The sequence below is a fragment of the Drosophila innubila genome, chromosome X (assembly GCF_004354385.1).
Source record: "Drosophila innubila isolate TH190305 chromosome X, UK_Dinn_1.0, whole genome shotgun sequence".
Classification (NCBI taxonomy): domain Eukaryota; kingdom Metazoa; phylum Arthropoda; class Insecta; order Diptera; family Drosophilidae; genus Drosophila; species Drosophila innubila.
The window spans coordinates 29,379,650-29,394,760 of record NC_047626.1 but is presented as its reverse complement, the minus strand read 5'-3'; the positions used below and the strand labels follow the sequence as shown (position 1 = coordinate 29,394,760).

The window sequence follows — 15,111 nt, the reverse complement described above, 5'->3', positions numbered from 1 at the left end:
TATGTCTATCTTAATAATGTGTTAGTGTGCTTAATATTTTTGCCCGGAACTGTACTCTGTACGACAATACAAGATAGGCTGTCATTGTTTTGCTATACAATTAAAACGTACCTTCATACATACATACATATCTTTCTTTTGGTTCTTTTCTTTTTACATATTTTCTTTGCAAAAATGTACGCCCACTTGTTGTTGTCAGTCATCGTAGTCATCGTCCACTTCGATCCCGAGGGCATCATGAAGCCGATTAGCAGCATTAACAGTGGCGGCGAAAATAGTGTTACCAGAATGCGTCGCAGGCCCATACGTAAGCTATTTATATCACTCTCACTTTATTTTCTATCCTTTTTATTTTTAGAAACGTATTTACTTTTAGTTTTAGATTTATGTAGTTGCATTACAATATCTACCAAATAATATAATTTAATGCTTTGAATTTACATACAAGTACATATGTATGTTCATATACATGTTTTGGTTTATTCATTATATAGTGTCATTAAAAATTTTGTTTTATTTAAAATATTTTGTATGCAATTAACACACACACACACATACACATTCATTCGTAAGAATTAACATCATATTTTATTTCATTTGATTGTATATTTATATTTATTTACATGCTTATAATTAAAAGGTTAGCCTAGTAACATTTGTTGTTGTTAAAGTTGTTTGCAAATTTTAAGCACGCCATACTTAAAGCCGATGGCCCCCCAGTCAGTCAGTCATTCAGTCAATGCCATTGTCGACTATTGGCATCGTCGACGCGTCGCTGTTGGCGCATAACGGTGCCTAGCACAACTGTTCAAGTTACCGGCGCATGCGTGTTTTGGAATAAGAGATTGCTTTGAGTTGTCTTTGTTATGTATGTGCGTCAGTATTGTATTTACTATTTTGAATGATTTAAGTGCACTAAGGGCGCTGCGATTCATTTGCGCTCTTGCTCTCTCAAGGGCTTACACGCGATCAAGTCGCACGCATACAAAACTAAGGTGCGTTTCAAATCAATGCAACACTTTAAAAACCTGAACTTAATTCAATTACCCCTTTCTTGATGGAGCTTTGTTTTTTTTTTTTTAAACCGAAATACTATTTGAAAAGATGTTTACATATTCTGAAAAATCCCTCCAAATTATTATGTCTTGTATACTCACAAATCCTGAAATCGTCCTTTCGTCGTGGAACATATAATCTTAGTAAGCATTTTCAATGGGACATACAGTTTTTCAAATAATGGTTTGCAAATCGATTTTCCACAAAATTTCAATGGGACTTAGGTCAGGGCTCTGGGTAGAAGTATCTATAACCTTGCTGCAGGTGTACAGCGACCAACCTGCAGGGTTCTTAGTATCGTTGTCCTGATTTAATTTGTATTTGATCTTATTCGCGTTGTAGGGGGTCAAAAAAGCCAAAATTTTGTGCACTTTTCGTCTATTCTTTTTTTCGAAGATATATAATATATAGATATATATATATACAATAAAACTCGTTGATCATGATATCGTTAAAGATAAAAAAATGACATACCATGACAGAGAGTTTAGCATCATGATTGTACATCACTGCCGTTCAACAGAACAATCATAAAAATTTCATAGATTTTCTGTCATTGATGTGTTTTGGGGAACGCACCCAGTGTTTTCTCTTGATCGGATACTAATCTTTGTATTAAAATAAAATTATTATACATTTGTTCCCGAATTTAGAGACAATGGTCGCGTTCACCAGAAAACATGCTCCCTGATCAAGTATCACAAAAATTTTATGCTATTGATACATCCTGGTGAACGCTTTAGTACATTTTTCTGCTAACAGCTGATGATCGAATTATCGATAATGAAAGCTATGAGCAGCGCAGATAGGAAATTAAATTAAAACTATCTAATAAATTAAAATAAATTGTATGTAATTGAAAATGTGCTGCTGCAGTTGCATATTGATAACAAAGAAAACTTTCAATAAACATTCAGTAAACATCATGTACTTCGATAAAAACATCTGATGGGAGCAGAAAAGTATCAGTCTGATAAATGCTTATTAAATTTAAAATTTAAAAGTGTCTTATGCATTTGGAAAGTACCTTAAATAACCGTATATTACGCAGCTCACTTACAAATATCTGAAGTATTTGAGTTGTTTACTTGTTAACATTTTGTGACGTCAATGGCATGCTGACTATATCAGTTTTTGTTTTAGCTCCCTGAAACATGTTGTAGACGATAAGTTAATTGAACATACTCGTAAATAAATATGATTATATGACACCTTAATAATAATCGATTAATGTGAAAATTTTGCGTTTAAATGCCAGTTTCGAGTAGACCAGAAATTTCCGCCGGCGGAAAGTTTTGTATGAATTAGTAGTCAAATTCTTCTTCTCTTTACGGCACCGAAATTTTCACATGGAGCTTAGACCTACCGAAACGTTTTCTGGTCAACTCGATACGGGCCTTAAAACAGTAATCCAAATTTCATGAATGTCTTTATTTTTTCTCCCAATTTTCTATTTTTTTTTTTTGTGAACGAATTTTCATTTATGTTTTGAAGTTAACTAGGTATCGATACTTGTAAAAAAAAAACGATTTCACTATATTTAAATTATGTTGAAATCTGCTACAAATTGAAATGTCAAAGGCTTTTCAAGTTTATTTACTAAAGTTTCGGCTTAAAAAGGTGACCAAATCAATTCGTTGAGCTTTTTCAATTTAAACCAACGAAACAAAATGAGTTTAGCAAACTATAATATTGTATTCGTTGGGAGAATGATGAGAATAATAACAATTTGAGAATATGTTATTTCATACGAAACATGTCCATCCGCAAAGTTTAAAGTGGAAAGTGGTTTATGGAAATGAAAAAAGTGTATATTGGGCCAAGCTGTTGATCTTGAATTTGTTGTTTGTTGTTTTCGCAGTTGCCCCTTCTTTTATACAAAAGCCAAATGAGTGTGTCGGTTAACTGCTCAGTTGTGGGCCAGTTGACATTTTGACAGAGCAGTTTGCCTTTTGACGCTCAGCTGTTGACAGTTAGCCAGTTGGCCTGCTTATCGTTTACGTGTATTTTTGCATCTCCAGTAAGACACAAGATGTGTGTATAAGTGATAATAAGTAAAATATATTTGAGAAAATATTGAGAACGACTAGAGAGAGTAAAATTCATGTGTGCGTGTGCGTGTGCGTGTGCGTCCGTGTGTTTGTGTATGTGTTGGTATAGCAGATCAAACAGTCGCTGCCCAACAACATTAAAAATACAATTTAGTTATTTTTGTTGAGCACCTTTAGCAACTTAAATTAGCGCAGATAGCGCCACATAGACAATTTCAACGGATGAAGAAACGGTTTTTTTTATGATTGCTGCTCTCTGGTGCTGGTTAAAATGTCGTAACACTCACTACAAGTTATTCAAAATAAGTGAATCGTCCATCAAAACCCACCCCACCACCCTCCGGCTGCTCTCCCACTGGTTGCCATGGAAAAGCTACTTCAATGCGAGGTACGGATATTGGGAGGTCGTCGCCGCAGGCGTAACAACAACAACTGCGGTTATGCCCCACTCCTAAACAGTGACGATAATACCAGCGATGAGGAGAGCGAGGCAGGTACGTTCGGAAAATCCAAGTGATAATGCAACATGCTATCATATCATATGCGTACATATAGTAGATGTGGCGTATTTACATATGTACGTACAAACTTATCCGGTTATAATGAACATAATGCAATAGACATGTGTGTATTACCTATTTTGACATCAAAATGACTTCATTGAAATGTAAATTTAATTTTTATAAAAACTATGATCTCGTTATGTCGCACATTTATCTATTTCTTATCGTTTAAAGATAACTATCCACTGTTAAAGTCAGTACATACAGATATACACGTATGTAGCTAGCCTTTTTGAATTAAAATGTTGACTTCATCGAGTGCCTACTGTATTTTGGTGGTGACAGAGCTTTGTTTTAAGGAAAACCAATTTAACCAACAGATATGCATTCTGAATAAATGTACTATTTAAACAATGGTTCCTTCTCCCTGTTTCAAACATTCCAACGAACATAATATATCCTTTTACTTATTTTTATATGCAAATTTGTAATCTTTAGTTAACATAGACTTTGAAATGTCAAGAAAAAACTGAAAATAAAATATTTTTATACTAAGGGTGCAATTTTTTTACTTGTAAGAGTCAAATGGATTCTTGTTCTTGTTTGGTACCAAATCAAAAACTAGCGATGACCTTTTTTAACAATAATAATTTGTCTTAACTTAAGAACTTTTGACAATTCCACCAAGAAATCAGAGTTGAATATAGGCCATCTTTTAGTCCTATTCTTCCCCCAAAATTGACCCAAAGCAAAACAACTTTCGGTAAATAAAGATCAAGCTGACATTCCATACAATAATTTTTTTAAATTTTGTAAAAATCAAGCTGACATTCCATACACAAATTTTTGGAAACTCGTGAATTGATGATTGTTTTGATGTACGTGCGATGTGAACTCTTCGAGGCATTTTACGATAAACCTCTTGCTTTGGCGTACATCATCAAATAATATCTGTAATAGCTGTTCACCAAACCAGTTTTGTAAGCTTTTCAGATTGTTTTTCAGTTGCCCTAACATATTTGTGATTTCTTGAATGTTTTATAGTCCACAATATTTATAATTATGCTATCAATCTTAGATAAAATGTATGAGATCTATAAATATATAATTTGCGGCTCTGCTAAATTTTCCAGAGCATACTTTTGGGCATATTTTTAATACAATATCACACATTCAGGTGTGCTCTACAAATTTATAACAGCACTAAAGCAACCCAAAAGCAATTTTTGGTGTTCCCGAAAAAAAGAAAGCATTGCTTTCAAATGTCTAAAAAAATTTTTGAGAGATTTGACAAAATTAAAAATTCATTAAATTGAACTAAATTATCTTTAAAATTGATTTAAGATAAAAAAAACTGCTCGAAAAGATTAAATCTCTGGGGTTGAAGGAACACCAACATTTCGAACTGTTGTTTTCAAAAACCTTTCTGTTTAAAATCTCCAGAGATTTCTTGAGCACGCCTGCTTGTATAAAACGAATCACTTGCTCTTCAAGTCCGACAGGATTTAAACGTGAATTAACATAACATGAATTACAATCTTCGTGAATTTTTTTGTTACATAACAGGTAGAAGTAAATATCTCCGACTCTCATGCAATAATTATATCGTAAAAAAAAAACTACCAGGTAAAAGTCAAGTGACGAAAGTCTTTCCATGCGCCAAAATTTCTGATATCTGTAGCGAACTTTATTAAATTAAGTACAAAAATAATTCGACAGAGAGTGCAGACAGACGAAAAGCTAAATCTGCGCGTTGAAAAAGTATGACGTCAAATAAAATTCGTTAAAGTGCTTACCATGAGCATTTTTTCACCGACACTTTTTGTTAAAAAAAAATTAATAAAAGCTTTTATTCACTGTGGACCTTTTTATGGAAATGCCCATATGCATGTATCAAACATGTCTTTCTATCCATCTGTATGAACACACAGATATCGGACACTATAAGAGCTATGCTAAACGGATAAAGTTTATTTTATAATATCTACACGCTCCCTTTCACCACCGACTCGTAAAATAAATTATATGAGAAAACTTGTGTCACAGCATATAGCATTCGGCTTGAATTAGTTTTTTTATTTTCAAGACTGCAACATTTAAATAGATGTTAGAGTATCAGCACCTGGGGGTAGGGTATCTCGCAATTGTGCACAGCGTTTTTTTTCCTTTTAAAGGTCGGAATAAAGTAGACCAGAAATTTCCGTCTGCGGAAAGTTTTCTATGGAACAGTTATCAGATTTGTTTTCTTCCCTTTACGGCACCGTTCTGTTTTATATATAGTTTAGACCTCCCAAAACGTTTTCTGCTCTACTCGATACGGGCCTTAATAAATGATTATGTCAGAGCATAATGGATTCGGCTTGGATTTGTTTATCTTTAATTTCTATTGTTTTTTTATCGCAGTTAATATCATCATTAAGTTATTATTTTTTTTAAATCTAATTTATGGTTTATTTTTATTGTTTTTTTTTTGTACACACATCGGTTAAATTGGATGTCTTAACTGCGTATTTAGCAGACCATGAGCCGCCCGTCACTACTGCGTCGGAATTCTGAGTTATCAGGTGACGAAACCGCCGCCGCGACCGTTGTCGGGTGACAAGTCATCGACAGCAGCCCGTTCTGGGTTGTTGATGTTGTTGAACAACATTTTCTTTGAATTTCTTTTTATTGACATTGTGCCTGGTTGTCCGCCCGCGCTCCTATGATTTCTGATTACGGCCCGAACTGATAAAAGGTTTAGAGCCCGCTTGTAATTTTCATACAAAGACAGAGAAAACTTCTGAGGAAGAACTAATTAAGACGCAATGAAATTCTTATTAAAAGTTGCGAGCTTAGAGAATAATGAAAATATATAAAAATTTGTTATCACAAGTTGACATGAACTCCAATTTTATTATTAGTTGTAAAGTCGAAAGTGATTCAATATCTTTGTTGATATGTGCATTCGATAATGTACGAAATTGAAATTAGATATTAATTAATTGATGGCGCCATCAATACATGATTATAGATTACGCTATAGACCACCATCAAATGCTTAGTTGTCCTAGGCTTTAACTATTTTTAGTTTTATAGAGCAAGTTAGTTAGATACCATTCGATTGTTTTAAGACCCAAGCAACCAATTGAGAGTTATGCAAGGAATATTACGCATACGCGCTGTTTGACCAAGTGGTATTAAGAAAATTTTTATTTATTTTACTTTTAAAACAGGTTAAATTTTGGGATAGATTTTGAACGGTGTTTTATCTTTGTAAAGTCTATAGAATATACGTATAGATGTTTTTATTCGTATAGTTGTGGTTGTAAATTTTTAATTTTGTGAATTCAAAACAAATTTTGTTTAAGCCCTAGGAAAAAAGTCAAAAAAGTAGATTTTTACATAAATTTCAAATTTTCATTGGGTACTTAATGGATTAAAGAAAGTTTTTTATTATTTAAACGGCATTTTGAAGACCTTTCCATTGATGCCAAAATGTAAATAAAGTATCTTTAAATAGCGAGTAGATTTAACTTCAGTTTTGTGTTAATACATACATGAGTTGGTGAATTTAAGTCCAAACAAGCGGGCTCCGCCCCCTGTTCGCTTCGCTCGCGGTGAGGTGCGGCTACAGTTGAGCACGCTCGACAGTAGGATACCCTGGGCCCAGGTACTCTTTCATAAAAGTTGATTTTCGACCAATTGTTCCAATGACAGCATTATGATATATGGAACCGATTTGAGCCAAATCTGGTCAGAATGTACAAAGCCAACATTAATGCATATTCTATTAGTTTGGTTAGGACGTCTTAAAAAACAAAAAACTCTTTCATACTAAAACTTGATTTTCTACCGATCGGTTCTATGCCAGCTATATGATATAGTGGACCGATTTGAACGAACTTCGCGTTCAAACAGACGGACGGACGGACAGACATGGCTCAATCGACTCGGCTGTTGATCCTGATCAAGAATATATATACCTTGGGGGGTCTGCCACGCCCCCTTCTGCCTGTTACAGACATTCTGCCAAACAAATTATACCCTATATTGCCCATTATCAATGGGCTCAGGGTATAAAAATTACATTTTTTGAAATTGGATAAAATAGGATCACTTCCGGAACAGGCCTATATATAAACGATTTTAATCTACACACATTTTAATAATTTATTTAATTAATTTTAAATAATTTATTTATTTATTTAATGTCAACTAAGAATAGTTGATTAAAATTAAAATAAATTTTGAAAAATGTCTTTTAAAAATAAAAATTTAAAATTTAAACTAAAATCATAAAAATAATAATTTTGAAGTATAATTTATTTTATTTTATTTAAATCTAAAATAAAAAGGCACAAGTAATTAATATAAGAGAAAATATTTTTATTACATGGTTTACGGTATATATTAATAAAAAAAAGTTGTTGATAAAATAAGGAACCAATATTTCAAACATTTCTTGAACTAAATTGTAAATCTAATTCGGTCGATGGTTAAAAAGGAACTTAAGTTGCTAACATTTTTTATTATTATTGACCTAATTCTAAAACATGCATATATAAACGTTTAAACTTTAAAGCATACATACTATTGCATATATATACATATTTACATGCATTAATACATATCATTGTAAGCGCAAACGCTGCACTATGGCGTATTTAAGGAAATTAGGTGGCAAAAATCTGTAACTTTTGAACCCGGTGAGATATCGGTCTAAAACTTGAAATATATATTCTCAACACTTCAAAGAAAATTTGGACCAAAAAATAAAAGAAGGCGTGGCGTGGGAAAGGGCGTAAGTTAACGTTCAAACGCAAAATTTCATGTTTTTCAACATTTAAAATGCGATGCAAAATTTTTAAGAAATGTAAAAAATAAAAAAAAGTTTTATTTTATTTTTAAAAAAATTTAATTTAAAACGCATATCTTCTCTCGTTCAGAAATTTTTCGAAAATTACCCCAACTTTGAAATTCTCCACACGCCACAAAAATTTTACTAAAAATATAAATTTTCTGTTTAAATTACTAGAACAAATCATTTTTGATGACTGTCCGTAAAGAAAAAGCTACAAAATTGTCAAAGTTTGAACTAGGCATGAAAACGGTGCAAGAAAAAAACCTCCCGATAACCGATAAAAAATGCGGAAATGTTATTTTGACAATTCGGGCTTAAACTTGAAATTTTAAATTTTTAAATTAAACTTAATTTTGTTCGTCACAAAATATCAGAAATTTTTGGGCTAGAATATGCTTTCGTCAGAGTAGAGGTTTTATTGTGTTGTTTATTTTATTGCGTTTTTCAATTAAATTATTCAAGCAATATATCAGGCAATTATCGCTTATATTGACATGTTGGTATTGAAATGATGGGAAGTCATATATGGAAATACGATGTAACAGAGCTGTCAACTATGTATGTATAACATGCTCTAGAATAATTTGGTGTTGCTTGGTAATCAGATTTTTGGGCTCGTTTAAATACGGGAACCCATTGTAATTGTTGTTGTTATCTAATTGTGTATGGAGTACATTTATTTGCTTGCCTAAACTGAAGGCCCAACGATAAGGTCATCATTGGATGATCGCACTGTGGAAAAATTTTAGATTTCCTTGGACATAAATTCAATAAAAGTGCTAGCATATCATACAAATGGTTATCAAGAAAAAACACATATATGTATCCCATTTCATGAGAAAAGAGTAAAATCTTGTGTGTTTGTTTGCTTGAACCAATCTTTGAGATATCGGGTGTGTTCATTGCAAAATACTAATAAACTTTTGTTCTCCGACTTTTTAATAAGACGGTAGTTTGGCGAAAAAGTTAAAATCTTCTGCTGTACTGATCAAAGATATAGATATACATATAATAGGACCTGTTACATCTTCGTTTGCCTGTTACATGCCCTTGTATATTTCCTGGAACAGGGTATAATAAAGAGTTAATTGATGTATACAGCGAATCCGAATTGCGGAAACTATTTTTTTAGTCATTTTATTTAATATTATCTTCATGATATCTATCTAATAGTACACATTGTAATGTAAGGCTGCAAACCTCGCAAAACCGGTTCGGCTCGGGCTTTTGGAATATCCGAACCGGCTTACCAACCTGACCCCTAATGCTCATTCCCCGAACCCGAACCGAACCACTATTTTAAATTATAAAATAAGATAACGTATGAGCTTTATATACTTTTCTAACATCGAGCAAATATTTCAGACTTCAAATAGAAATTATAATAAGTACTGCTGGGTTTTAAACAATGCAAAAGCAATTGTTGGTGTTCCTGAAAACAAGCAACGAATGCTTTCAAATGTTTAAAAAATTGTTGAGAGATTTGACAAAATTAAATATTGATTGAATTGAATTAAAAAAAATTTAAAATTGAATAAAAGTGCATAAAAATATGTTTAAAAACAATTTAATCTATGACATATTCGGAACACCAACATTTCGAACGATTGTGCTCAAATACATTTCCTTTTAAAATCTCTAGAGATTTCTGGAACACACCTGATAAACGGTCTTTTTCATCATAGTACGTTACAATGCCATAAGCTCTGTTATGTTACCTTATCCCCAATCATTTGTACTCCAATGTGACATATCTGCATCTACTAGCATTTGTCGGTATAGGTATCTGTATCTGTGCGCTGGTGTATCTGTGTATCTAAGCTGTCGCTTCACATACTAATTACGCCAAATGACGCGTGTCGTTAGTCGTTGTGCTCTCCAATTATATGCGATCACGAAGTACGAGTACAATCATTTTATTAACTGGTTTATTGACGAATCATTGCAATTTACAAACACACACAACTGCACGCACAATCAAAACATCAATGAGTATCCAAAATGCTATCGACGTGATAAGAATAGCGTGCAGCGCCCATTAGGATTTCCAGAAGCTTTAATTGAAAAGAATGACGCCATGAGTGGGGTCTATATATAAGATTTTTTTTGGTTAATTCTGGCTTAGGTGAACTGGCGATAAGATTTTACTGTAAATAACTACGTCAAGGTGTTTACCATGAACAAGTGTGCCTATCTTTCATCAACTTCATATCAAGATCGAACATTTCGCACGGTTAAGTCGGAAAAGGAAGAATATAAGGCTGTCGAATTTGACATACCCTGTAATCGACAATGCGCTTTTAGCAGTATGGCTTTCTTAACCTGGAAGTGCACAGAAGTAGATATGGGCACTCCCGGGCTTCGTGTTCCGCGGGCCTTTTCAAAAAATCCAAAAATCCTGAAGATCGTAATCTAGCTTTTTTCGTGAGGGCCTGGGCTTCAGCAAAAACCACGGTAGACACGAAAAGTTGCGAAAGGCGAGTTTTTTTTAATATCTAGAAAGTCTTCAATTTGCATAAATTAGATAAATATGTACATATATCATTGACAGTTTTTAAGATTTAAGAAACATTTGATTCTTAATAAAACATTTCTTATATAATTTATTATATAATGAGGACCAGGCCTCCATTCAACCCTCAAGATGTTGTGATAAAAGTTGTTTTTTAAGGTTGCTACGTGAGACTTAATAAGTACATAAATTGAATAAGTAGTGGTGGTTGGCCTTTTTCATCCAGATGGTAACACTTGAGGACTGACTCGAGAGCTCGTACTTAAGAATTGTAATATCTTTATCTGTTGTATCTCAAGTGTCATGGTATGATTGAATCGTTTAAACCAAAATAAGTATGAGGTATTGACCAAAGTTAACTGACTTGTGGATTTAGTATCTTTTTGCGTCAGCATCGCACTCAAGTTTTGAGTTTAATTCAGTTTGTGTCTAGTATTTTTAGCGTATTTTCAATATCATAATACTTATGGCCAGTAACAGTTTGATAATGATTATCTTTAATATATTTTCGGGCTCACAAATCTGCTCTTTTTATTTGTTTGTTTCAATCAAATCATATTGACATGGTTTTTTTTTTGGCCTGAGTAATCATGTTGACACTTTAAGACTATTCTAGGAACAACCACTCCCATAAATGCTATGATAAACGCATTTATAGCACTTGACCAGGCTGATAAAACCACGATAATGACATTAAGCAATATTTTATGCTTCTCGCAACAAGCATTTTTATTATAAACATGACAAAGTTGCAGCGTGTTTGGCTTAATCAGGAAATTAAACTAAAACGAATTTAAGATTTAGTATCTGTTTCGGTCAATATCTCTTTTTGGTTTTGATCCTCTCTTTAACGTTTTCCGCAAAATTAGGAAATAATACCAAAACCGTTAACCGAAACTAACCGATTAATTTTTAGTTTCGAAACCGTAACTGAAATAAATATTTTTTTCAAGAACCGAAATCCGAAACGTTTGCAATGCTACGGTTTTTGTTTTTTGTATGTTGATATATTCAGTTAGGCTTTTATAGAGTTTGATGCAAAGGGTAAAATTTTAAATTTTTTAAAATAGAAATTTAAAATCTCAATAATTCACATATATTTATCTTCATAGTATATCGTAATTAGCATAAAAAAATTTAGCTTTATTCGGTAGTTTTCTTCTGTATTCTGTAAAATTTGGTTTTTGTTATATGCGACCATTTTTCGGTAATGAAGCGATATATGTTAATTAAGTACGTGAGCAGTCTGAGACATTTACTATCGTGTAGTTGATTCTTTCAGACGGGCACTGTCAAAATTTCAGCCGATTCCGACTCTTAATTTGGTTTTGACAGCGCATGAAAGAAAACATATTTGCGGATTTTAAAAAAATATAAAAAGAGTAATATCGATCGGTGATCCAATTTTTGTTTTTGAAGGAAAATCGCACAGCTAAATCAAAGAGCGTTTGGATGCTGTATACGGTGACTCTTTTCCTTCGTTGGCGACTGTCAAAAATTTGTTTAGTGAATTCAAACGTGGTTGCATGTCGGTTTTTGTCGTACACCTTACATGTGTCCCTCAAACCGATACAGTAGGAAAAAAACGTAACAAAATGCTATGACCACGTATTATCAGACCGCTGATTTAAGGTTCGCGAGATAGTTAAGACAGTAGGCATCTCAAAATCTTAATTTTTTTTTTGGTAATTTATTTATTTTTGTCTTAAATTTATATTAAATTGAATATTGTGCATCTCAAAATTGTATATCAGAAATTTTTGGGCATGAAATGATTTTCGTCACTAGACTTTTACCTCGTAAAGAGGTTTTCTTTGGAAGATATAAGAAATTTTTGAATTTTCTATATGCTTCTGACATTGATACTTTAAAAGAAAGTTTTTAATATGCTTACTACAAATTTAAAAATCATTTCGCAATTATATCGTAGCAGAATACCATGTTCTTAGGCATTTAGAAGCCTTTCGGCACGCCGAATTTTAAGTATTCGACTGATTGTTCCAATGACAGCTATAATTGCATAAAGACTAACTTTAATGCATATTCTGTCAGATTGAGATATCTCAAATATAAAAAGTTTTTCATACTAAAACGTGATTTTCGACCGATTGTTCCTATGGTAGCTATATGATATAGTGAACCGATTTGAACACAATTTTGTCAGAATGTATACAAACGACTTAAGCCTATTTCCATGACAGCACATTTGGCACATTCGACGCCAAATCTTGTGAAAGTGATAGAAAAGGTATTTTGTGGCCTACTTTTGGACATCACTGATATAGACATGATGACATATCCTTTATACACGAAATAGTATGTATATTAAATAATATTATGTATATGACAAAGCATGAAATTACCCCCTGCACAAAAACCCAACAACGATTTTTATTTATTTTTAACATGTTGTAAGTTTCGCGTCGTTTGGTTTATGATACACACATTTTTGTTGAGGGGTTTGGAATGTATGAATGAATGTATACATTTTCGATTGGTCGATAATCACGTTTTAGTACGAAAAACTTTTTTGTTTTTTAAGATATCTAAACCAATCTGAAAGATAATGCATTTAAGTCGGACTTATATATCATGACCAAAATAGGTTCAAATCGGCCCATTATATCATATAGCTGCCATCTGAACGTTCGGTCGAAAGCCATGTTGTTGTAAGAAAATACTTTTTATTTTTTTTAAGATATAAAAAGCTGACAACATTTCAATATCTATTTTGATATTATAATTGGCGCAAATTTAATGCTTACCGTTTTTATTAAACAAAACAGCTGGTTAAGGTGTTAATTGCTTTTTTTCCACGAGTGTATCGATAATCATCACGTGTTCGATAAAAAAAAAATACTGAAATTCGCCGGGGCGAATGGCAAAAAATGAGCGAAAATGATAATCCGGATTTTGCACTGAAATAAAGTCCACATTCGGACCGAATGATGACAATGGCGTCGAATGTGCCAAATGTGCTGTCGTGGAAATAGGCTAAAGTCATTTGTATACATTCTGACACATTCATTCTGGCAGCACGAAGGGTGCGAAAGGCGACTAGCAATATATACAGCTAATATGGAAATATGATTACATAATTACTAGAGTTGTTTATGGTTTTTAGAACAAGTAAAAAAGTAAACATTGAGATCCATTTGGGTTAAGGTGTTTTTTAAAGTAAAATATTTGAATTTTGTATTTTGTCAAAGCCATTACTTGACTAACTGTATAGATAGATAGAGATTTGATAAAACAAATCAATCGTTTTAAATAAAACTGCGGACATGTGCAATCAATATTAGCTGCCGGCTAACCGATTAGATTGTCAATGAAAAGTGACAGGCGCGACGTTGATTGGCACTTCAACTCGAGTGGAAAGGGCCCGTTAAATAATGTGGCTTTGGTCGATGATCCTGAAGTCTGAATGGACTTCACACCAGCTTGCCAGCATACATATTTTAATTGTTAGGTTTCCCAAAGTACAATTAAGTGCATTACATGTGATTAACTGCCTTGTGGAGAAGGTGGCGGCATCAACGACAACGTTGTAATAATTCATATGGCAATTTCACCTGCTAATTTGATGTATAGCGTGTGCATAAGATCCGATTATTCTGTGTATATAAAAGTATAGGTAGCGGATCGGAACCACTTGGCTTTAAATTGAACCGATTGCGCGGTTGCAAGTTCAAGTTTAAGGTTTTGATCAATGGTCGTGCAATGCAATTTGCACTTGAACGAGAAAGAGGGCTGATTTGGGTGTGGAGGAGGGGTCTAACTATTGGCATTTGCATGGCAAACCCCAAACAAACAACAAAAACATTACAATTGATCGTTGATAGACACATTGGATTGACGCTGGATCAAAGCATCATCGGCGGCAGCGGCGACGGCGGCGTCAATTGATTGAACATTATCCAACAATTTGATTGAATGCCTGCCCTCTTTTCCTCCCTCGTTTCGGTATGACGATCTCGTCAGTTTGTCAATTGTCTGACGATAAACAAATACGAGTAAATAAAATGCAATTCGTTCAAGTAATTCACTTAAAAATTGCCACCTCCATCACCGCCCACTCCAACACGTACTGAATAAAACGTACAACGTGTAAGTCCCCGCCCCAAAGGCTTCTGTCCCTGTTCAACT

General features: G+C 33.4%; 2 protein-coding genes across 3 annotated transcripts in view; one reads left to right on the top strand and one right to left on the bottom strand.

Annotated features, from left to right (window-relative positions):
- Positions 1-15,111, top strand: part of LOC117794192 (solute carrier family 41 member 2) — a 42,364-nt gene that overhangs the window by 2,016 nt on the left and 25,237 nt on the right. For both annotated transcript variants that reach the window (XM_034634711.1, XM_034634712.1), the window contains exon 2: positions 200-307. In XM_034634711.1, the coding sequence (XP_034490602.1) occupies positions 238-307 (70 nt within the window). In that variant the 5' untranslated portion in view covers positions 200-237. The remainder of the gene's footprint in view (positions 1-199; positions 308-15,111) is intronic.
- LOC117794190 (protein ovarian tumor locus) overlaps positions 1-15,111 on the bottom strand; it is a 31,451-nt gene that overhangs the window by 12,607 nt on the left and 3,733 nt on the right. The gene's annotated exons all lie outside the window — the stretch shown is intronic.